General features: G+C 40.1%; 1 protein-coding gene across 1 annotated transcript; it reads right to left on the reverse strand.

Moving 5' to 3' along the window:
* Window positions 1-11: 11 nt before the first annotated feature.
* vps41 (VPS41 subunit of HOPS complex) lies at window positions 12-17,761 on the reverse strand. Its single transcript, XM_034214189.1, has 28 exons — window positions 17,564-17,761; window positions 17,182-17,220; window positions 11,559-11,666; window positions 10,118-10,195; window positions 8,822-8,896; window positions 7,849-7,911; window positions 7,696-7,761; window positions 6,112-6,231; window positions 5,887-6,033; window positions 5,735-5,801; window positions 5,182-5,279; window positions 4,969-5,098; window positions 4,715-4,830; window positions 4,495-4,613; window positions 3,894-3,975; window positions 3,709-3,801; window positions 3,492-3,619; window positions 2,995-3,139; window positions 2,844-2,885; window positions 2,709-2,759; window positions 2,488-2,625; window positions 2,349-2,403; window positions 2,123-2,263; window positions 1,895-2,031; window positions 838-937; window positions 699-743; window positions 532-611; window positions 12-348 (listed from the first exon to the last, which is right to left on the reverse strand). The coding sequence occupies exons 1-28, from the start codon at window positions 17,579-17,581 to the stop codon at window positions 268-270; spliced, it is 2,562 nt and encodes an 853-aa protein (XP_034070080.1). The 5' UTR covers window positions 17,582-17,761; the 3' UTR covers window positions 12-267.
* Between the last annotated feature and the right edge of the window lie 6,715 nt (window positions 17,762-24,476).

Genomic DNA, 24,476 nt, shown 5'->3' on the forward strand with positions numbered 1-24,476 from the left:
TAAAGATAAAACAGTGTTTTTATGTGATTTTATTATTTTTCAGAGCAAATCACATTAGTGGTAAGCAGAATAATGAAAACACTTTATAGTTGTTAGATGCAAATATACAGACACAATCCAATATACATGTTTTGCATGTTTACAAGTGTACAGTATAGTGAGGGAGGGCACGTCATTAATTCATGCACCAACAGTAGAGGTAAAGCAACAGGCGGAGGGTAAAAGCATAAATAATAATAATAACATGAGGGAGTGCAAATTCCCTGTTTACTGTTTAATCTCTAGGATTCCATGTCCTGGCCTGCGCTTCTTCGCACTGCAGATGTTACAAAACTGCACCCCAGGAATCTAAAAAGGGAAAGAGGGAAGTTAAGAAGTCTCAATATATCACAGCAAAGTCATATGTGAGATTCTCAGAGTAGATCAAATAATACCAGGGTAAAAGATAATGATGTAAAAGTTAACACCTAAAGAAAAAGGAATATGATGTGTTGTGTAAAGAGAGACACAGATTGAGGTGAAGTTACTCACGGATCCTGAGGATGGCAAACATTCCTTGTGAAACATGTGTCTGCAGTGAAACACCACCACACTGAAGGGCTTGGCCATGTCTGAAACAAAGATGCAACTAGCATGAATATCTTTCAAATGCAATACAAATACAATGAAATACTTGGACAACTCGATGGTAAACCCACCTGATGGTAGTATTGCAGCATGGCAGGATTCACAAATGTTCTCCTCTGAAAAGAAAAAGCAAAACTAATATGAGTACAGTTTAAAAAAGGACATCATCTCTGCTGTTTCTGCATAAACACAGAGAAAAATGCCACCCACCGTCGACCCGGACTCCTCTCGTCTGTGTTCGGTGCATCTTCTGGAGCAGAGAGAGGGAGTCGGCCACCAAGATCTTCTTACATCCTTCCCTCAGAAGAATCTTAGAAATGGGAAAACAAACGCTGGTTAAGAAGAAAACAGCACTAATTAACACTTAATATAAATCAATTCTCAAAATGTCTTTCTGTTGAAATCACCCTTATTGCTAGAGGGATACATTATTTCTAACTGGAACTACTGAAGTTAGTTACATTACAATATCCCTCAACATAGCGTCATGCTTATTTAATCCCTTATAAAAGTGTATACATGTAGTAAAAACAATATTCTGTGTACCAAAATGTCTTAATAACAATAATAATAATAATAATTTCAATTTATATAGCGCCTTTCACGAAACCCAAGGACGCTTTACAATGGGAAGTAACAAAACAAAAAGTAATAATAATCATACAGATACACAGGCTGAAGAAAACAAAACAGGAACAGGTTGCTGAGTACTGTATATTAGTTGAGGCCAAAGGCCTGAGTGAACAGATGGTGTTTGAGGTGTTTTTTGAAGGTGTCCAGAGTGTCTGCATTCCTGATTGCAGAGGGGAGAGAATTCCAGAGGGTGGGGGCTGCGACACTGAAGGCTCTGTTGCCAAATGTTTTCAGCTTGGAGCGCTGGATGGAGAGCAGTCCTTTGTCAGAGGACCGCAGGTGACGAGAGGGGGTGTAGGGCTGAAGGAGGTCTTCACTTAGATTGATCCTCCAGGGTGGCATATAAGCAATCTTAAAAGTCTTTTAAGTATTAATGTGACCATAAACTGACTATGTTGGTGCCTGTTATGTCACATTTAAGCAATTATTGAGTTTTAATTAATTAATTTCACTACTACATGTGCATTAAATAATGTGTCTTTGAAATCTGTCTTTATCTATTCATCATTTTTAATGTATTATTTCAACTGGATATAAAAAGCTATACTAGAAGTATGACCAGTGTTAATGGCTGTATTACTAATTTAATTTCAAGGGGGAACAAAGTATATTATGTAACAGAAACAAGTCTAACCTGTAGATTGTAGTCGTGGAGGATTTTTACGAGTGAATCCCTGAGGTTTGGAATCTCCATGCCCTCCTTTATGCGATGGATGAGCAGGATGGGATCCACATGAGTACCAATGTTGTTAAGGAGGCCAGTGATGAACGCTGGGGAGAGACAGAAGACATGAAAGAGTGAAAATGACAAAGAATTACGGAATGAAAACAAATGTTCGGTGGGGATGAGACTGTATCATACGTGGTTTGTCTATAGAGTAAGAGATGAGATCCTCCCAGAGCTCAGCGTCGTCCTGCTCCTTGGCAAACTCTATGGCTTTATCCACATCCTCCAGCTCCTCCATGATCATCTGCAGAGCCCGTCTGCAGTTCCCCATCCTGCCTGCGAGCCAACATGCTAGGTTAGCTTCCTTTTAATCATTTCAAAGACACTTAAAGTGAGAAAACAGACATTAACTAAGACTTACTGAGCAGGAAGACAGTCTCCTCTACAAAGTTCCTCTGCTGACAAATCTCGAGAGCCTGACAAAAAAGACAACAAAGATGAATGTCTTGTAGCTTTTGGAAACTTGAATTGAGCATATGGATGACATGTACGACTTGTACCTTTTCAAGAGGACAGTGCGTGCTATCTCTCAGGAATGGTAAAAGATTAGGTCGGTCATATTCAGCGTACAGGCCGATCTGTCTCTCGTGGTATTTTTGGCCTTTGTGGTGGTCCCGCTTGAACAGTTTATGGAGGTACTGTGGGGAAAAGAACAGTCAAATCACTTCTGAATTACATTGTGAGAGTTAATAGGATTTTATTTAAAGAGTTCTCCACTCACCACATGCAGAAGCTCTGGCCTGTCTGCCAGTTCTTCCACCACCCTGTCTGTCTAGAAGCAGAGAGAAGAGAAACAGGATCAGTGTGTCGCACATTTTCATCACGAGTAAGAAAAGACAGAGACATGTACACTTACCGATAACTTGTCTTCATTGTCGAGAAGCATGTCAACTGCTTTCTGGAAATACAATTATAGAGAATGTATTACTCAAACATCGAATTTATGATTTAACAAAAGGTAAACAATGCCAATAAAATGGCAAAATGCACGTGTTTTCAGGCTGTACCTCTTTGTCAAAGTCCATGAGGAGCACGATCTTGTCCTCGATGGAGGAGAACAGGTTGTGTTTGTGGATCAGCTGGTAAACGTCTTTGTGCCTCAGCCTCAGGTAAATTTCTAAGGCTCTGTCGTACCGCTGGTCGTACGTGTACCTGCAAAAGCATGAAAGAACAACAGAATTCTTAATCAAATTTGACTTTTTTTGTATCCGTCAGCATTCATTTAAGCATTACTCTGTGAATCAAACAGATGAATATAGACACATATTGTGCAACACAGCCTTTAAATACACAAACATTGATTCAAAAACCCAGACTAGATCTTACAGTTTTAGGAAAAAAACAGATAATCGACACTAATTTCCTTATAAATGTGTATGAAATGATGCACCCAATATCAACCTTTTTACTTTGTTGTAATATTAGAAACTGACAACTTTTGTTTGAATGTATACTTCAATAATGATTCAGTTGGTTGAGTTATGCATGTGGTAAGATCGCTCACAGTTCAGCCAGCGTGGTGAGAAGGGTTCTGTTGGTGGGGTCTCGCTTCAGGTGATCGGAGACCGTCTGAACGATGGCCATGTTGTTATAAAGCTCTCCAGGCCACTCCCGGGTCAGGGTGGCAAACCCCTTTTTGGAAAGCACAGGAAGTGACGATTAACAGGTGGATTAACACTGAATGTGTAACAGCATGGCAATAGTATTATGGGACAAAGTACCTCGTAGTCCGTTTTGAGAAATTCGTGCAGGATCATTTCATAGATGGCTGGTCTGAGACGCAGGTCCCCTCGGGGTAAATACTGGCTGATGGCCTGAAATCGGAGAGAAGTGATTGATATGAGATTGATACTATTAGAACGTCGCAACTTATAGAGGTTGCATCACAATTTATGGAAATTCCTACCTTCAACTGCCCGATGGTCTTGAACCTGTATACTTCATTTTCCCATAAGTCCATGTTTTTTCCAAGAACCTTCTGACACTTCCTGAATAGAAGAAGAACATTAATCATTCAGATCTAACTAGACGACTATACATAGATGAATAAGGAATGTTGTACATCACACAACAATACTATATCGTCTTTGCGGTCAAAAGTTTAAAAAATAAATAAATTAAAGATCAATTTAGTGGTTCAACTTCTGACTAAAGTTAGTAAGTGAACCTTGAGTTAGGATTATTTTCTCAATCTGTTTTTGTTGAATTTGTGTTGCACATGTATTACAGTAATTACAAATAAAAAGACATTTTCTATTCAGTAACCGAGGTGAAAAGACATTTGGATTATGTTAAGGTTGCATGGTTTCCTACTCTAATATAAGGTAACTGCACAAGTGATATCTTTTGTTGAACCATTACAATATAACGTTTCTGTAATATACATGAAGACCCAAGAAATGTAAAAAAAGACACACTTTATTGTTTTCAAATATATCCCACACACACATTCACTCACAGTACTGCTTGTCACTGGATAAACTTCCCTGTGCAGAGGTTAAACGTACCTCGCAGCGCTGTCATAGTCTCCTTTCTCCACCAGGTGATTTATGTAGGCCATCCCGATCTTCTGAACGTCGTGCCTCTTGATGTTTTTGAAGCTGATCTCTGCAGCCATCAGTGCCTCCTGTCACAGTGAAACCACAGCAGCAGGACTCACAGTTAAACTCCATAATTGCAGACAGTAACCTTTGGGCAGCAACATTCATAGAATTCATCAACACAAGCCTCATATTTCTTCTTTTCAAGCAGCCAATCGATATGGTCATCCTGGTCCCGCTCCTTGGCTACGACGATGTCTTTGGGACTGATGATGTAGAAGAGCGACTCTCCCTCGGAATGCTCTGTTAATATAAAGAAATACATTTATGCCTCTGAGTATTGGGCATTACGGCTGACATTTGATGGCGGGTGCTTAATGAAATCACAGCGCAGGAAAAGGTCGCGTGACATTTCTCTGAGGGCTGTTTTTATGGTCTCACCGAGGCGGTAGTCTCTGCACTCGTTCTCTTGGAAGTTGCGCACGGTCAGTGCGTCTGAAGAGATCTCCTCGCAGGTCTCAGGGAGGGGCTGGATGATGTCGAGACGAGGGCGCGCACGGAACTCCTCATCCTGCACAAAGAATGGGTAAACACTTTTATACCTTATGTTACCCGTATAAATATATACTGTATATGTAAGAGAGGGATATTTACCATTTGATCAGAGTTCTCCTTCACAAAGTACAGGGTGACCAGCTGATCCGCCAGCGGGGCCAGGCCACTGATGAAGAACTCCGTCTCAAACGCAGACACTGTTTGAAAACCAAACAAAAGAGGGGTCAAAGACACTATGGTATATGATAGTTGATAGTTGAAGCTATCTATATATTTTTTTTGCCTGCACCACTAAAGTTTGCTACCATTTAGACATTAACACAAAATCTGAATGTCTAGTGTTTCTTTATATTCACTTGTGTATGATATTTTATTACAATGTCCTTTGTATCCCTTATAACAGGCAGACGAAGTGTCAGGAATCGAGATTATTCACACTTTTATTGTATATCTCTTTGATTTTGTTGAAATAGTTGGTTTCTTGTTATTTTATCTATTTGTTTTTAACTGCGGTTGTGTTAAAAGTTTATCTCATCTATTCTTTTGTTGTATTTCATTTTAATACTGTATTTGCCTGTATTGACGATAATTGTTCTATAAATAAAGTGCATAATCAGATGTTTTATTATAATGTTACAGTATATTGTTTTACCTATTTCCACATAGCGGCTAGGCAGATCTCTCATTTCCGTAGCATTCCGCTCTTTTACAACACAAATCTGACGAGAAAAGAGAGAATTACAGAACGTTTTAAACAGTGACATATCTAGTGACTTTCATGAATCAAATGGCAAAGTCCCAAACCTTAATGGAAGTACCCCAGCCAACAATAAGAGTGCTGTTGTTCTTCCAGCACAGGCTGCAGGGGTACATGTCGGGCCTCAGGCTGACATTATCCCGCAGCACGTTAGTGATCCGCTGTTTGGTTCCAATATCATAGATTTTCACTCCCTAAAAGAAATAAGAAAATGTAACATTATACACATGAAATATTGCACTTCTATTGGAGGCATGGGACTGATCACTCACCACATTGTTGGCCCAGGCAATGAGGTTAGCTCTCCACTGGATGTTGGTGATTGAGCCCTCGCCCTCATGCAGAACGGACATCTTCCAGCGATTCAACCAGTTTCTTTCATACAGAAGCAGCTTCCAGAGAGAAAACAGGAACACATTCAATAGTGTCCAAGTATTAACTGTGCAGTTGTGCAGCCAGGCCTACAGAGGGCAGTAGATGAACAGCCAATAGATGTGTCTAAGAAGAGAGTTAAACAGCTTCATAGATGCAACGTAAACTGTAGGCAACTTTCTTTTTCACACAGCAAATCATAAACCAGATAAACCAGATTTTGGTCTTTATATGAAGATCTTAATTCCACTTCAGAGCATTTAGGCACAGGGACAATGAAGAACAATTGCTCCTTTGACTTATTATAAGTGCATTAGCTTCACAGTCTGTGGTGGAAGAAGTCATTTTACAGTCTAATACGGTTATATGCAAGTAGAATATGACATGAAAGCTATAAAGAAAAAGGGGGAAACTTGATGCATTAACAATCATGATTTCATCCATCCTTATTCCTCTCCTCGTAACAGATTCTTTAATGTGTTGCGGTGTGATGTGGCAAGTATAGAAACAACTATAATGTGGAGTGTTGTTTTTAACCACAATGCAATGTGGTATCAAGCAGTACTATTTCCTCAATTGCAGTTTAAAATGTGTGCCTGCTATTGTGCGAAGCCTGTCATTCACATTCCCTGCATTGTTACCGTCCTTACTATAAACTCATAAAAACATGTGCATAATATTACCAAGGATGCAGGGAGAAGGTTGTGTAGGCCTCTTTAATTCAGCGGTTGGGTGATGTTAATAAACAGTTTGCTCTACAAAGAGATGATATGACAAAAGAACTGTGGAGACAAAATTGAATTTCCCTTGACAGGATGTGGCTCCCGTTGAGGCTTATTGATTTTCATCACAGGCACATTGTGGAGGCCTTCGCAACTTAGAACTGAGAGGAATCAGCGGCAATTGAAAGAAAATGGCAAAGTAACACTAACAATGGGGTTTAAAAAGAAAAAAAGAAAGTTGTTTTCTCTCACCCCTGTTCTATAAATGTCAGTATACTATATTTATGGATGTTTTTTGCGATGACGCTACTACAACACGGTAGTTGTGTGTACATGTAATACTTGGTGGTGTTACTTAAAAAATGAAACTACTAATCTAATGTGTAAGATAGTTTTCACCTGCGATAAATCTTCCAGAGGACTTTAAGGAAAGAGATCACTGCATGTGCCCGGAAATCTAAGACTATGTACCCTCTGGATAATGACATCTACTTGCCGTGCTTGTGAAGCATTGCCTTTCACACGCTGTTGAGCGAACAGCACTTTGTGAAAATGGGCAGCTCTCCGGAGAGCACTCCAGCGAAGAGACAGAAAAACGAAGGGCCTTTCACACCAAACAAAGACCTGTGCCTCGCCGTGAGCCGCGCCAAAGTGAGAAGGTTTGCGGACCCCGGACACAATCAGGAAGAATTATTGTGGCAGGAAATGGGCCAAAACTGAACATAATGGCAGCACGAGTGAAAAAGCACTACTCAAACCTACCTTGTTTCCCCCGGTGACAAACTGTTTGTAGTTTGATCTGGTGAACTGAGGGTGTAATGCCACTACCTGAAAAACAGTACGCGAGTCACATATGTGTCAACAAATGTGTTTTTTACATGGAACAAATGCATCAAAGTTTTGATATCAACTTACTTTGATGGGACAGTCAAAGTTCTCATGGAAGCCCTCTCTTGTATAGAGACCAAACACCTGAACCTGAAACAAAGATGAGACGGCAGAATGGCAGGCAAAAGGTGAATAACTCAACATTTCAGCTTTAATTGCTGCCTCTGACACTATCAGAGGCCAGCGGGTGGAATTGTAGTCCGAAAAAAGGCCTTGATTGGCTCCCTTCTTCTCCGCTGGGTCACCAATTAGTGGACAAGTTGATTCTTCGGACCCCGCAGGGTTTGGAAACTCAACCACAGCCTCCACAACAAACCCTAATGTACCTTTAAAGTACATGACACCCAGTTTCTCTTCATCCGAGGGCCCCAAAAAAGTAGAAAAGGTAGAGGAATAATACAAAACTGATGCAATCTCCTTTTCCGAGGCGCACCAGCGATTAAGGATTAAGTTAGATTTTCCAAGGATTAACATCCAACTGAATTGGTGGAGGGCAAACAATTGCTGTAGATTTTAATTGTCAGCTCTACTTTTTTTTGTGCGACAAGATCTTGTTTTTGCCACCAGGGTGCTGGGAGTAAGGGGGAGGGTGATATCAGAGAGCATATCTTGACTGCGGAATCTATGAAGGATGGTGGTAATGATGAGAAGAGACAAGATAACAGCAAGGTGGAGAACATGGAGCGGGTATCCATTGACTGCTGACTGACAGCTCGACGGATACAAGCGTTACCCTTAACTATTCAAAATAAATGCGAGTTTTTAGAAATTCACGCATCGTGAGGAAAAATGTGTGTAGATATGGAGAAGATAAAACTTCAGGTTAATGCTCCTGCCTTTCTGAAAAAAAAATCACAAGTTCCACATCATTAGCATAAAGTTGAACACTGATAGGGTGAGTTTTAGAAGAATCTGAGGATGAATTATGAAAGATAAGAGATATTTTTTCAATTCAGGCCCAAGGATCAGTAACCAGCGGTGATGAGCGGAGAGATCTCACCTTTCCATCCTCGGAGCAGATGCCCACATGCTCTCCACTTTCATCCAGACTGATCTGGTTGATCTTCACTGAACTCTGCGGAGACACAATATCATGGCATCTTGGGTGAATATCTTTGAGGCTGGCCAAATGTTGCTGGCTGACATTTTACTCCATTAAGTGAAATGCCAGAAAAAGCAAAAATAATTTGAGTATAAAATGGATGCACAGTCCTGTATGTGTCAAAGCAAAGAGCGTGGCATTAACACTGCAAGGTTAGAGGGTCCCAATTCACTGCTGATGCTTTTAAAGTTTACACATCCATGACTCTTTAGATAAAAGGATCAACCACATGGCATACATTATAGCAAATGCTACTTGAAACCCACCACTAAAGGGTTAAATGTGCATCTCTGTTGATAAAAGGAGGAAAAGTTTTTCTTATCGTATATTTGACTATTTCTCCAGTGCTCTAGGATCATCTGGGTATTTGGTACGCATGTTAAATCCTTTTCACAGAATTTTGGCCGTGACAAATCCATCACACAGAACCCAGCTGTGTCTCTTCTGTTCAGTGAAATAGCTTCCTTGTTTTTTTTTCAGGCAATGACTGATAACTGGCAGTAAGTTCCTCAGGTGAGTAGCACTCGAATCAATGTGCTCAGCAGGGCAACTGCAGTTAGAAGCACAAGTGCTGGTACATTAACGTAAAATGGCCCCTTTGTGCAGACCAAATCAGCCTTGAGTGCGGATTTTCTTTTTTGTTGGCAAATTAAATTATAGGTCAGAAGTCATTCCCTCCAGAAGTGAGGAGAAATGTATGGGGAGAGTCAGAAGTTAAATCAGATACTCAAGATTATTGCTGGTTAAATCCAGCACATAAAAATGTCTGTCATTCATTAGGGATCTAATATCAAAGTAAAATGAAATGTGCTTCTGCTGTGCTTTAGAGAATTCCGCAATTTAGGAAATATACTACATTGGTTTCATATTAGATAGATACAACTCTCACATCAGTCTGATAAATATTAGGCTACAGCCAGCAGTTTGTTAGCTTAGCTTAACAGCTATGCTAACATTTGTTGATAAGCATAAACACAGAGTAAAGCTGAGGCTGATGGGAATTTGTTCTGCAGGTTGACATCAATGTTGTAGCACTAGAGAAAAAGTCAGAATATCACAAGCCGTGTGCATTATTTAGTGTTAAAACTATAAAAAAGATATCATATAATAACTAATTTAAGCACAATTGTTTCCGCATTGCTGAAAAGTTAATCATGTTTGCCAGTTGAGCTAAAAAGATTTGATCATACTCACAATTTCAAATTTCTGTGTCACATTTCCCTGAATGTCCAGCAGGAAGACCTTTCCAAAATGGGTACCTAGGGCAAGAAACTGACAAAAGATACATGTAAATTAAACCAGAAGACACATGGAACAAATTCAACACTTTGGAAAAAATACTGTAATGATGAAGGCGGTGGAAAGGGATAAAAAAAAAATTGAAAAAAACTCCTGGAGCTGGAGCGACATAAGCAGAGTGGGGATTGGGTGGGCTTGGAGGCAAAACTGTGAAATTGCAGGGGTTGGAAAAGCCCTATTTATTAAAGCATACAGTGTGAAATGGCATTTTTTCCCTTCAAATTAAAATGCTTAAGCATAATAAATGCACTGTACATCTGACTTCTTCCCATGCTCCCCATGCAACCCAATCCCCTCCCTGCCCAGTAAGAAGCTATTATTTCTGCCGTGCAGCAACTGGTTTCTTTGCTTTGTGCTTCAGTGTGTATGTGTGTGTACATGAGTCCACTGGGACAAAAAAATTATAGAAACTGGGGGCTTTTGGCATTAGATTAAGTGTGTGTTCTTCCACCCCAGCCCCTGCTCCATGCCCTCCTCCTAATCCCCCTCCCTTCCAGAGGAGCATGTGGATGTGCGGCAAGCCCACCATGCTTCAGTGCAGTCTATAATGAAATGCTTATATTTACAGGCACAGCTGAGCATGTCAGACAGAGCCCCTGCAATCTCCCCAAATAAAATAACCAAAAATAAATAAATAAAGAGTTCAAGCTTGTGAGGCGCTGGAGCGACTTTTAAAAAAGGGATTTATCGGAATGGAATTGTTCAAATGAAATTCCGATTCAGACACTTAAAATATGAGGCAACATAAGGCAATATGTGCCGTCGTCGGTGGCTTTAAGGTTGTGGGAGTTACGAGGGCGGGGGGGGGGGGGGGATCAGGTGTGACAGGGCAGGGGGGGGGGGATCAGGTGTGACCACACAGGTAGCTGGATGGTGGAAAGAAAAGAAATCCCAGGGAAAAAAGACAAGTCAGATCAAATCTAGAATTTCAGCAGAGCAATGTCTCTCACTGTGGCACGGTTGCTATTTTGAGGTTTAAATAAAAAACAGGGACCAAATCCTCAAAGTGAAAAATCAATGAAAATCAATAGCGGTTAATAAAACATCAGGTGAGGAGACATAACTGGGTATGACTTTTTGCTCTGCTGTGGCGTGCGTGTGTGCTGCCGGTGCCACAACGATTAAGCATCCTGCGAAGAGTGGCACTAAAAATATCTACGTCAGACCAACAGAGGAGAGGAGCGAAAAATATGTAAGAGTGGGAATAACAATGGCGACTTGAGAGGAAAAGCAGGGGGAAGGTGAGAAGAGAATGGGCTGTGCTGTGTACATAAACAATGTGAAATCTGGACTTGAGAGGTAAATGCCCTTGTGGCCGGTGGATTAGAACCTCTACCTTGTCATGGACGGTCATACAGCTGGCTGCGTCCTTCTGCAGAATTTCTGTCACCCCATTGGAGAGCCTCTCGTACTTCAGCTTGGGCTCCTCCTCGCTGTCCTCCTCCTGGTGGGGAAAGTAAGATGAGCTCTGGGTAAAACAGCACAGTGTTTGATTGATTGATTGATTGAAAAGTTTATTAACAGCTTGTATATTGGGTACAGTACAGTACAGCTCAAAACATACAATTGTTAAGGGGATGCAGACCAGAGAAAGACTTTCGTCTTGTTTACATCAGGGTCCCCCATTTCCAATTCATCATATCATTTAAGACATATAAGACATATTTGACATACAGATTGCTTATTTACAATTTACATTTTAGATTTCGTTCTAATACATCCTAACCGGACATTTAAGACATACCAAGTCTACAGATATACAGTTAGTAACAGAGTCTAAAATGCGAGTATATACATAGATGGGGGGGGGGGGGGAAGCTGTCTATTGAACGACAGGTTGAGATTTGTACCATTACCGGGGCCAGTTTTGCAATGCTCTCCCCTGAAGGTGCTCTTTAAGAGAGGTTTTGAAGGTAAGTATAGTTTTACTTTCCTTTACAGTTGTGGGAAGAGCGTTCCACCTTGATGTGGCATAATTGCGAAACGTGTATTCCCCCTTTTTTTGTGCCAAATCTGGGTTTCACATGATTTGTGGAGCTCCCTCTGGTGTTATGATCATGGTATTCCTTGACCTTTGGGAAGAATGTTGACATGTACATGGGTACCATAGAGGTGTAGTGGATCTTGTAGACCAGGCCCATTGCAAGTAGCTGTACTCTGTCGTCTACTCTAAGCCATCCTAGGTTGTCAAAGTGGGCAGAGGTGAGGTGGGTTCTAGATGAAAGGTCAAGCAGTAGTCTGACCAGTTTATTTTGCGATGACCAGTTTATTTTGCCTCCAACAAACACTGTAGTTGACAATGTTCTTCGACAAAAGCCATTGCCAAAAAACCTAGAAACTAAAATATAACAAATTGTCCGCCACAAGTCATAACAATTCTGTATTCAAATCTAAACTGTTCTGAAACAAGTGAGAATAAGTTCAACAAAGGGGTGGAAACCACAAGTCTTCATCTTCAAATCAATTATTTGTGTCCATCAGACAAAGTATAAAACTATAAAACGTAACAACTCAAAGCACCTATTGTAAGGTACATTTGACATGACTTGAAATATTGTTTGTTTTTACATTTTGCCTAGAAGTATACATTTGGCAATATAATTCATACCGATACACTTCCAACTTATCACAATGCAATAAAGAAATAGCCTCGTCAAACACATCATCCTTTATTCCTACATAATGATATTGTTTTGCTGATTATATTGGGTTGAAATTAGCCAGTTTTTGCAAACACAAAAATTAGACCGCATTTGTCTTTATTTAACTTTAACAAGAAAAACCATCCCCTCCATTTAGGGCTGAAACTTGTTTATTAATCTTTTAATTTTGTTCTTGATCAAACGCTTTGTGCATAAAATATCAGAGAATAATAATGCTACTGTGCTTATAGTTGCTCATCAAATCCTCACAGTTGAGAATTTGAACCATGGAACATGCATTTTAAAATGACTGAAATAATAAACCTGCTCTACATTCTTATATAGTAAGCAATACCTACATGGATTCTGGCCTTTTTTAAGAAGTTCATACGTCTTGCATGTGTGTTTCAGGAGATATATGCACAAAGACACACTTGCATTACCTTGCCTTGCGTGAAATGCAGGATAACCCCATTTGTCATGAGACCATTCATCCCTAGTGACACACATGAATTTAGTCATTTCATAAAGCAAACATTAAGGTATTCTACTGTGTTACACTTTCCAGCCGGTCACAACCTGAATATTACCCATAATTCAGTTTATAACCAATGCTGCACAGTGTGTGGCTGCCCAGAGGGTGCATCAACTCAAAACATTGTCTGCCATTATGTGCTACTGGGTTGGAGGTGGGGGCCGAGAGCGTGGAAAAAATGTTATTTTCAAAAACAATCCTTTCCCACTCAACAACGCCAGGCTATTTCCTGTGTATTCTGGTTGTGAGATTTCTGATGCGGGGGCATTTGTCACGGCTTTCAAAGGTGTATCAAACAACAAAGGCAAACTTCATCCTCAGAGAAATCCAACCAATCTTCAAACTTCTGCCATCTCCTGTAAGTTGCCTTTTGTTTCGTCAACTGGTAAAGGGTTGGAACCATTTTTGCCATATTACATGCCGGTTGAAAGTTCAGATTAAATAGGCTGAACCAAAATGTCTTTCTACAATAAGGATACAATACTGCTTTCAAATACACAATGAAGACTCCATAAGTCATATACCTTCAGCATGAGAAAAGAAACAATCTTTAAAATAGTATCATCTCCCCATGTTTGTCTGTCTGAATATTAGGCAAAATCTAAATAAATGAGTAAAGACACTTGAAAAATGCAGGTAAAATAGTGGGAATCTTACACTATGCCCTTAACAGTGACCTGCTATGATCTCAAACACAGATCTAGGGAAATATGTTTGATAGTGCTGTTCTGGAGGCTTTTGTCGTCTTAAAATCTACCTAAGACACCTACATTTGCCTACCACATTTTGTGCATTTTAGGAATATATAGACATTTTGTGAGTAAAATTCAGTCGACTACAGACCATTGTAGCCATATGTTTTGCCTTTTGGAAGTTGAGATACAACAAGCTGTACCATCATTGGGTCCATATAAACATTTTTAAAATACACAAGGACCAAACAAGATGTACATTAAGGCAGAACAGGAGGACATACTTTCCGAAATATTAGGAAATAAATACACTTACAATATATAAGTTTCAAAAATATTGAAAATAAAAGTATACTACACACCTTTCATAGCAAAGTTACACATTGTGTTTAATACAACAGATAACACATGAAAAACACATAATACAACTCTGATTAGGTAGGTACATTCTTCCTGATTCTCCAAACTCTCCAGTATACATTTGCAAAGTACACCTCATTATTTTTGTTTCACTGCTTAAGTTAGGGACACAATGAGCAATAATTCACTATAGTATTTGTATGTGTCATCTGCTGCTAAGGGTTTGATCCACTGTACTCCGTCCAAAGAGACAATGAATGCTATTTCCTTGACAATGTGAGGCATCAAAACAACCAGGCTGATTGGTGTACATGTTCAAACAATTCAGACAATTCTGGCTAAATTACAAAGGTGGTCAGGAGTTGTCATTTCCTTTTAAGAACAAATTGTTATCTTGCTAATTTTGCTCTGTAATTAGCATTATATTGAGCATACAAGCCCTGCTTTGAATCCAAGTACAGCAGCATCAGACAACAGCAAGCTTCATTATTTTTGAAGTATTTTAGTAAGCAATCAGCTGTGGAGGAGAGCCAGAACTCCACAGTCCTTAATACTTACAGTGGGGCAAAAAAGTATTTAGTCAGCCACCAATAGTTCTCCCACTTAAAAATATGAGAGAGGCCTGTAATTTCCATCCTAGGTACACTTCAACTATGAGAGACAAAATGGGGGGAAAGAATCCAGGAAATCACATTGTAGGATTTTTAATGAATTAATTGGTAAATCCCTCGGTAAAATAAGTATTTGGTCACCTACAAACAAACAAGATTTCTGGCTCTCACAGACCTGTAACTTCTTCTTTAAGAGCCTCCTCTGTCCTCCACTTGTTAACTGTATTAATGGCACCTGTTTGAACGCGTTATCAGTATAAAAGACACCTGTCCACAACCTCAAACAGTCACACTACAAACTCCACTATGGCCAAGACCAAAGAGCTGTCAAAGGACACCAGAAACAAAATTGTAGACCTGCACCAGGCTGGGAAGACTGAATCTGCAATAGGTAAGCAGCTTGGTGTGAAGAAATCAATTGTGGGAGCAATTATTAGAAAATGGAAGACATACAAGACCACTGATAATCTCCCTCGATCTGGGGCTCCACGCAAGATCTCACCCCGTGGGGTCAAAATGATCACAAGAACGGTGAGCAAAAATCCCAGAACCACACGGGGGGACCTAGTCAATGACCTGCAGAGAGCTGGGACCAAAGTAACAAAGGCTACCATCAGTAACACACTACGCCGCCAGGGACTCAAATCCTGCAGTGCCAGACGTGTCCCCCTGCTTAAGCCAGTACATGTCCAGGCCCGTCTGAAGTTTGCTAGAGAGCATTTAGATGATCCAGAAGAGGATTGGGAGAATGTCATATGGTCAGATGAAACCAAAATAGAACTTTTTGGTAAAAACTCAACTAGACGTGTTTGGAGGAGAAAGAATGCTGAGTTGCATCCAAAGAACACCATACCTACTGTGAAACATGGGGGAGGAAACATCATGCTTTGGGGCTGTTTTTCTGCAAAGGGACCAGGACGACTGATCCGTGTAAAGGAAAGAATAAATGGGGCCATGTATCGTGAGATTTTGATTTTGATTTTTCCATCAGCAAGGGCATTGAAGATGAAACGTGGCTGGGTCTTTCAGCATGACAATGATCCCAAACACACCGCCCGGGCAACGAAGGAGTGGCTTCGTAAGAAGCATTTCAAGGTCCTGGAGTGGCCTAGCCAGTCTCCAGATCTCAACCCCATAGAAAATCTTTGGAGGGAGTTGAAAGTCTGTGTTGCCCAGCGACAGCCCCAAAACATCACTGCTCTAGAGGAGATCTGCATGGAGGAATGGGCCAAAATACCAGCAACAGTGTGTGAAAACCTTGTGAAGACTTACAGAAAACGTTTGACCTGTGTCATTGCCAACAAAGGGTATATAACAAAGTATTGAGATTAACTTTTATTATTGACCAAATACTTATTTTCCACCATAGTTTGCAAATAAATTCTTTAAAAATCAGACAGTGATTTTCTTCTTTTTTTTCCCTCTCATTCTGTCTCTCATAGTTGAGGTGTACCTAGGATGAAAATTACAGGCCTCTCATCTTTTTAAGTGGGAGAACTTGCACAATTGGTGGCTGACTAAATACTTTTTTGCCCCACTGTAGTTGGACAGCACTAAACTCAGGTGCTCTTTCCATTTCCTTTTACTCTCTCAACTGTTGTCTTCTGCAAGCCCTTGCTTGATGTTTCATTCAATTCTCTGCTTCCTATAAAACCACTCCCCTTCCTGCTAGGCTGATGTATAAAGCTATATTTTATTTAGCCTACTTGTGATTTTCAGAAGCACAAGTGTACTGTAACATGCCAAAGCTCAGTCATAATATTGATGGAACTGGAGGGCTATATGTAATTCATGAGTGTTTGACACCTCTCAAAACCTGACAATGATCCGTACGGGATCAAGCTGGGTTGATAAAGGCTGGCTATGTATTGCAGTCCTTTCAGCAGGCAGCAAGCTTTAGTTGAGTTCAAAAATCACCCATGCTTGACAGAACTATGCACACCCCTGTCATTGACGATATGTTGCTCTTGATGCATTTCTACATTGACATACTGGTGCAACTGCATGACATTTTTAGGGTTGTTTTTGTTGCCCTCTTACCACTAATATTATATTGAATCCCTCTCACTCTTTCTTTTTTTTGTAAGAAAAGGAAATGGTTGAAAGTGATGTTTCTTACCTCAGACTCATCTGTGAATTCCTCACTTTGTTTCCTGCCCTGGATGAAGAAACATTACCATTGTGTTATTATATTAAAGCAGCAAATCATACAGTAAAAGTCTAATTTGATTTGAGAGTACATTAGAATACAACTGAACTCAAAACGAAATTAAGCAGCGCATTACAGCCATATATTAATTAGAAAAGGCAACATATCAAATCAATGTAACGCTATCAAACCACAAATGTACCCTTTTTACAACATAGAAACGGCCGGAAAACGAGCTAAATAAAAGCAAAGTGTAGCTGAAATGTGTCTCCGATCACAATTCGTGTTTATGTTCATGCATACACGTATAAAACATCAACATTAGCAAGCTAGCGTTAGCATGATGGCTTACCTGCTCCACTTCCGCCATCGTTATGAGCTATATATCCGAACAGAATATTAATAAAGTCTCAATACGTTGTCAGAGAATACATGTTAAGTCCACAAAACCTCAATTAGGTTAGCTTCATGTCAAACATATCCACTATAGCCTACAACAAAGTGATGTTTGTTGTGGAAGCCTGCTCCCTCTGTCACAAGGAAAATCACATGACAGACACAAAGCCGTGAAGCATTATGGGTATTGAAGTTGTTCTGTTAGACGTCAATCGTCGATAGCAGAGGAGGTGAGTGACACTAATTAACGACAGGTGTGTCTTTTAATGTGTTTTTAACGTGTTATATGTATTTGCCATAAGCATTCCTTCCCTTTTAACAAAGTTATTGCCTTTGTTTTTATCATTTTTATTTTTGGTTGAGCAGTTAACTAAGCTAGCACAATTCTGGAAACGTGTCCGTTAGCTTATTGTCTGTGGGATAAGTTTAAGGTCTTAAACTTTCAAAGTATTAAACTGCGCCTGCAACTGGTAGGTTATTAACCACACGTCATATCTTTATAGAGGTTTTATTACAGCTATTTCAACTATTTTATGGTGCCAAATTCAATAAATGACTGCTAGCCCTCCAAACTTTTCCAACGATAATACAACATTTTGAAGTAGCTATTTTTGTAGTAAAGTTAGTTTCATTAGGTTTTTTCATTATGGTACTACTTTTTCTTTTGCAAATATCTCATTAAAATACTATTTCCACATTCAACAACGCCATGGGTAATATTATGCATATTAAGTATGTGTAATTGTACTGTTAATGGTTTCGTACATAAGAGGAGTTTAAATTCAGGACTTACATTTGTAATGGAGTATGTTTACACAGTGTATTGCATAGTATACATGTATTGCTGTAAAATGTGAGGAATGTGTACATGTACTGACACATATTCCAAAAAATAACTTTAAACTGTTGTTGTACCTCACAGATGGTATTATTGTTATTATATATTTGTTTGTTGTATTGAAACATGCATCATGTTTTTTAATGTACAAACTGATTATGTTTTTTGGTATGAGTACAAGTAGATGAATGAAGTTGTATAAAATGCAACTTATACATCACATTATACAGTAAAGTACTTGAATAGGTACACTGGAATGGGACTGCAGATGTTCCTTATGTCGCTGTTATCGAGGAAATAAACTCTGCATTCTAATATTTGTATGCTTATAATGTCAGAATGAGAGTTGTAGATGTAGAAGGCTGTGATCATGCATGTTCCAAAGACAGTCAATTAGCTTATTAGTTTTGTATATTTTCCAGACATTCCTGGACTTGATGGCCAAATGAGTCCCTCAGATATGAGTCGCCTCCCCTGGTCCTTCTTCAGCCTGCTGACAGCTGCTTGTCAGAGTCCAGATGAATGCCAAAGGTATGATTTTCCTCTTCTTTATTGAGATTGTCTCACACCCCCATCTCGCCTCATCCATCCTCAGGAGAACCCTAATGCACTGATACCAAGGGGGAATCATTTTTTTTTCTTTACAATCTACTTAGCAATGATTTATTGATTGCGGCTTCCACCCTCGCAGAGAATTACCGATCCTTTTTGGGAAATCAGATTTTCACACCTTTCATGAGTGTGTATGTGGCGCAGGTCTCCAGAGACAGTGTGAGGGGAAACTGACTTTGAGAAGCAGCGGTGTGTGAATCTCTGCGGTGTCACTCCTCTGCCGCCACTGCCATGCCCCATGAATGGCCCTATGATTCTCTGCTGCTCTCTATAGTGCTGCATTATTTATCCGCTGATAAATACACTGTCCGAGCTTGATTTCAATATGATTTTATTCCCTTTCAAACCTTTATAAACATTATTCGCCATAAGCATGCAGGTGAAATCCCTTGATGTTTAAGCATTTCATAGATTTTTTATTTTTTTTTTAAACAACCCTTGCCCTCATAGGAGGAGTTGGATTAGTGTGCTGAAAGCTTTGATGCTCCAGAATGTCAGCGCCGTGGATCGATTTAGCAAAACACACACACACACACACACCTGACCAATCAGAGCCGTCTATCTGTTGTGGCCCTGCTGGGCACCGTGGTTTACAAGCTTCAAAGAGCTCCTTTTAATACACTGCTTTGATAGCCCTCAGCCTTCACTGACCCACCAACCATCCACTGGGGAGCATTTTAGCTTTAGTGGAGGAGAGAGGAATAACTGCTCATCATATTAATGGGTGTGAAAAAATCACCTCAAATCTACCTAAACTCCTGGCGTGCTAGTCCAAAAAGTGTATGCATAGATAGTATATTAGTTCAGGTAAAATAATGTAAACCTGCTGTATTTTTGCATCATTAATATATATTTACATGCATTAGGGGCTTCAGGGAAACTACGTAAAGATTCACTTAACATAATGGAGGGGAACAGTTTGGTTAATAACCCTAAGGGGGAGACAAATCATCATCTAACACACCACATTAGACATGTCAGTGTTTGGATATTTGCCTAACACAGCAGAGTGAACCAGCTGCACAGTGATTCAAAATGGGTGAATCAGGAATATATTTGACATGTGGCTATTATGAGAACACAAACAATGAAATGTTCGGTGTTTAGTTCTTGAACAACATTTTGTATTACTATAACTTCAGTAGAATTATCTTTAAAACAGCAACATGTTTGTCATCTTTAATTCAACATGATGGTCTAATAAAATCACATTTTGTGCAAAACTGTTTGAAAGACATTATCAAAGATCATTAAGCCATCATTTCTTTAAATTCAAATTCCTGGATCAACAATAACAGCGCGACTGAAAAGACGCCACATTCACTTATTTTACTGCAGTAATAATTCGGACAATAATTTTGGCAGTATTCGCGTCCTTTCACTACTCGGGTCATAATAATTGCATTACAAGCTTCCAGCTCAAAACTAATCAGCTAATGACATGTATTTGCTTTTTAGTCAATTTCGACACTTCGAGCATTGATAATGAGTTTAAAATAAAGCTGGAATAGATGGATTGCAGCCAATGCACGATTTGTGTGGTGCTTAGTAAACATGACAATCAAGAGAAACACGTGATGTGAAAACATGGATGTTAATTAGAACATGTGATGTCTGAAAGGGAAGTCTCTCACATCATGGGGTGACATTTGGGTTAGTTTGAAGCCTCACTTTAAAAATCTAAATGCTTTATCAAGTCACAGATGTGTTGAGCACTTTCCCAGCATGCTCTAGGCATGCAGAAAAATGGACGGGTCAACAGGGCATTAAGGAGTAGAAAACTCATAATCTTTGGCCCAATTCCATACTTCCTACTAATTCTGAGCAGGATAAGAATAGGTAGTGTGTCACTGGACATAAAAGAAAATGAAGTATACTATGAATGTCACTATCTATGCATACTGGAGCTGCAAAAATAGTACACTAATTAGACTGTTTGACCTGAGGATATTGGCAAACAACAAAGATTGTTGTGAGAGAGTTCTGGTTTATAGTGCTGCAACTAGCAATCATTTTCATCCTCATTAAACTGCCTATTACTTTTTCAATTAATCGATTAATCATTTTGTCAGAAAATAGTGAAAAATGACCTCATTCAACAGCACAAGATGATGTACTGCTGATTTTATTGCTCATCAGTTAATTGAATATCTTTAGGTTTTGTATGAGAAAGTAAAGAATCGGATAATATCATTTTTAAAAGCTTTAAAAGACATTTTTTGGAAGATGAATGATAACTGGTAAAGCTTTACTCATATGCACCCGTACTGTCCTCAGCTACCTCTGTGGCCTTGCTGTTATCTCCAACCTATTACTACAACACCGGCAGACTTCTATTTGTCCATTTAATATGAAACTTTAATTCAATTCTTCAACAGTTTAAATGATGTGCTTCAGTCAGTGTACTGCAACATTTTCTTTTAGTACAAAACAGAGAAATATATAAAATGTTTTGTCACTGCTAACTTAGTATGTATTAACAGCTTAAAATATCTGTTTGGGCATGTTGAACACTGTTATGTAACAGTATGAGAGATAAAACGATATTAAGCTGAGGTTTTTTTTCTTTTTCTTGAATAACCAGAGGAGCCTGGAGTGTTGGAGTGGAGTGTGATGGTCTCCGGCTGATACCCCTCACACAGTGTCCCTCACACTGGGACATCACTGGTAAGACCACTAGCTATTAGCATGGGTATCTGATGACGCTCGGGACTCTCTGCTAGCCACTGATTATTCGGCTGCTGCGGGAAGCAGAGGGGGGATCGAGTGCTTTTTCGTGTTCCTGCAACCTGTTCCTGAGCTGTGGCCAGACTGAGTGAACAGAGAAGAAATGAGACAAACCTCTCTCATGTCTGCTCCCGCCAACTCCCAAACACACACACACACACACTTGAAAAAACTCACATTATTGCTTTAATCAGAGGTCTGAGGGTTACTTTAAAAAATGAAGCTAATCCGTTACACATCCACTGCTTAGAATCAGTAATGCAATTTATTATGGTAATTTCTAATGTCCCTTTTTATTACGGATTTTTACAATAAGATTACAGTTATCCCATTACGCATAACTACATTACTACCTGCGCTTGAATTGAGAAACACACCCATTCCAGAGGCATGATTGCAAATAGGCAAAGCAAACTGTTTTGAAATGAGGTAATTAACTGCTGCGTACGATGCTGAGAGCTGTGTTGCCCCCTTATCCTCGAGCCTCAGAGGCCAGGGGAAGATTAGAGCTCTGATCTCATTCCCAGCACTTGTTTGGAGTCTGTCAGGAAGAGAAATGCCAGCATTAGAGAGGTACCACCACACTCCTGATATGATGAAATAAGGAGAAAAGGGGAAAGGGAAAAAGATGGAGGGATGGACAGAAAGGACCCTGCCCTGCTCTGAAGTGTCAGTAGCTTGTTTATTCTATATTTCATCGTAGCTGCTGGGGCAAAGATTCCCATTTTTCCTTTATTTTTTTTCCTTCACCTCCCTAACACAAACCAATGCTCTCATTTTGTATCGCTCTTGCAAACTCTCATGCCCCAGTGAAAATTACATTGTGAAACGGTAGGAATTTCAGAGCTGCCTGTGCTCTCCCCTGTCCCTCTGAGCTTTCAAACAGTCAACAGACTGTGAAGAATAAATAATAAAAAACTATTGATTATTTTGATGACTGCAAGATTCAATTAGGTATTAATTTTGCCCTCCAGTGGACCTATCAAGCAACTCAAAGGAGAGGAGGAAGGAGGTGGAGGGGGGGGGGGGGGGGGTCGAAAGGCATGCAGAGTGGCCAGGCTCAGACAGAGGGGAAAATGTGTTTACCTCGGCGGGCGGAGAGGTGCATTGATGCGCAGTGTCCCACATTTAAGTGCTCCACAAATGAAGCGCTGATGACTAGTGACATTGTTACCAGGGATATGAGTATTGACCAGCCGCCTCACGTTTTTAACGACAGCTTAAACTATTTCTATTGATTAACATTTTCATAGATTATCATGTGTCATATCAAGGAGGGCTGATTCCCGTGATGAGCACATTAAAAAATCCCCTCTGGGCAGGGACTCATCGACCACCCTGATAGAAGTGGGAGGTGGGGGTGTTGGGAGTGCAGGGGCAATATTAGACCTCTATTTTTCTTACTGTGCCTATATGTGCTGGTCTCATGCTCAAATATATTTAGGTTGGACTTTATTCATAAATAAGGAAGGGGCCGTAGTCCTGCTGTTTTGTGTCCCTCTCAGAGCCTGAGGTGGGGTGAACACTGTCTGAGGAGCTCTCCAGTCTCAGGACACAAGGGGGAAGAGACAGGGGGGGTGTGTTTGTGTGTGTGAGGGAGGGAGGGAGGGGGAGAGAGAGAGAGAGGGGGAGAGAGAGGGAGGGAGGAGGTGACATTTCCAGTGCCTGTCTTTGGAAGAACCTCAGGCTTGAACCTGTGGTGGCTCTTCAGATACACGCAGGTTGAAGGCTGATCCTGGTTCAGTAGAAACATGTACTGCTCTCTGCGCTGTGGAGGCATGTTTTAGCTGCTGGTCCCCTGACGTCAACATTTGGACTTTCTGAAACTCTTTTTTTTACTCTTTTTGTCTGGAGCTTTGTTTAGGTAAGAGCAACAGCTTTTAAGCAACTTTGGATATTTTCAGAAATCATAACAAATTCCTTGTCCGGATGAAACCTTTTAATGGCATTCTTAAAATGCTCTTCTCACAGGTTATTTTTTATTTTTATTTCAAAAGTTCCTATTTGTTCTCTTTGCTGAGTTTATTCTATTCCAATATGTTCAATCAGATTATGCTCTTATCATGACATTTAGACATTTGTTAGTTTCTAAGTGCTGACAAAATAATGAAAATAATTGGGAGGACATTTTTGGGAATATCGTCTCTTGTTAAAATCAGGCCTTAAGTTCATGTTGCCTCACACTCTGCTGCAACATGTCACCTTTGATCTCATTGTGAGTCCCCAAATGTAGGCAAATTGATATAATCACTGGTGTGTATTTTCACTCATGTTTTCTAGAATTCTATTTATTTCATGTGTTTCTCAGCGCACAGCCTGTGGACCTCTTTGCAGACTGCTGTCAGCTTAGTGTGTGCTGAAGATGAGGCACATGTCAGGTAGTAATGAGCCCTTGGAGACGGATGTAGGACAGTTTTAGGACTGCAGGGTATAATGGTAACGCCACACGATCCGTAACCGTTCTTCACCAGGCAGCAGCCGGCAGTATCAGCGGGGTAGCACCAGCCTCAGATAAAAGAGAGAGCTGGAGAGGGAGCGAGCGAGAGAGAGAGGGAGAGTGATGAGTGAGCGATAGAAAGGAGAAGCTGGGTAGAGAGAGAGTGAGACATAGAGAAGGAGCCGTTGAGGGTGAGACGCCAAAGCACATCTAACCAGGAGTGTTTTCTCTTTTTTTTCCTCCTCCCTGTTTCCC

The sequence above is a fragment of the Gymnodraco acuticeps genome, unplaced genomic scaffold (assembly GCF_902827175.1).
Source record: "Gymnodraco acuticeps unplaced genomic scaffold, fGymAcu1.1, whole genome shotgun sequence".
Classification (NCBI taxonomy): domain Eukaryota; kingdom Metazoa; phylum Chordata; class Actinopteri; order Perciformes; family Bathydraconidae; genus Gymnodraco; species Gymnodraco acuticeps.

Bases quoted from the DNA above. Each gene is read 5' to 3' on its own strand.
- vps41 (XM_034214189.1), bottom strand. The intron at 11,667-17,181 runs GTAAGAAACATC...TTTCCCCACCAG, and splicing joins AATTCACAGATGAGTCTGAG to GAGGAGGACAGCGAGGAGGA. The intron at 3,140-3,491 runs GTGAGCGATCTT...ATGCTTTTGCAG, and splicing joins CTCACCACGCTGGCTGAACT to GTACACGTACGACCAGCGGT.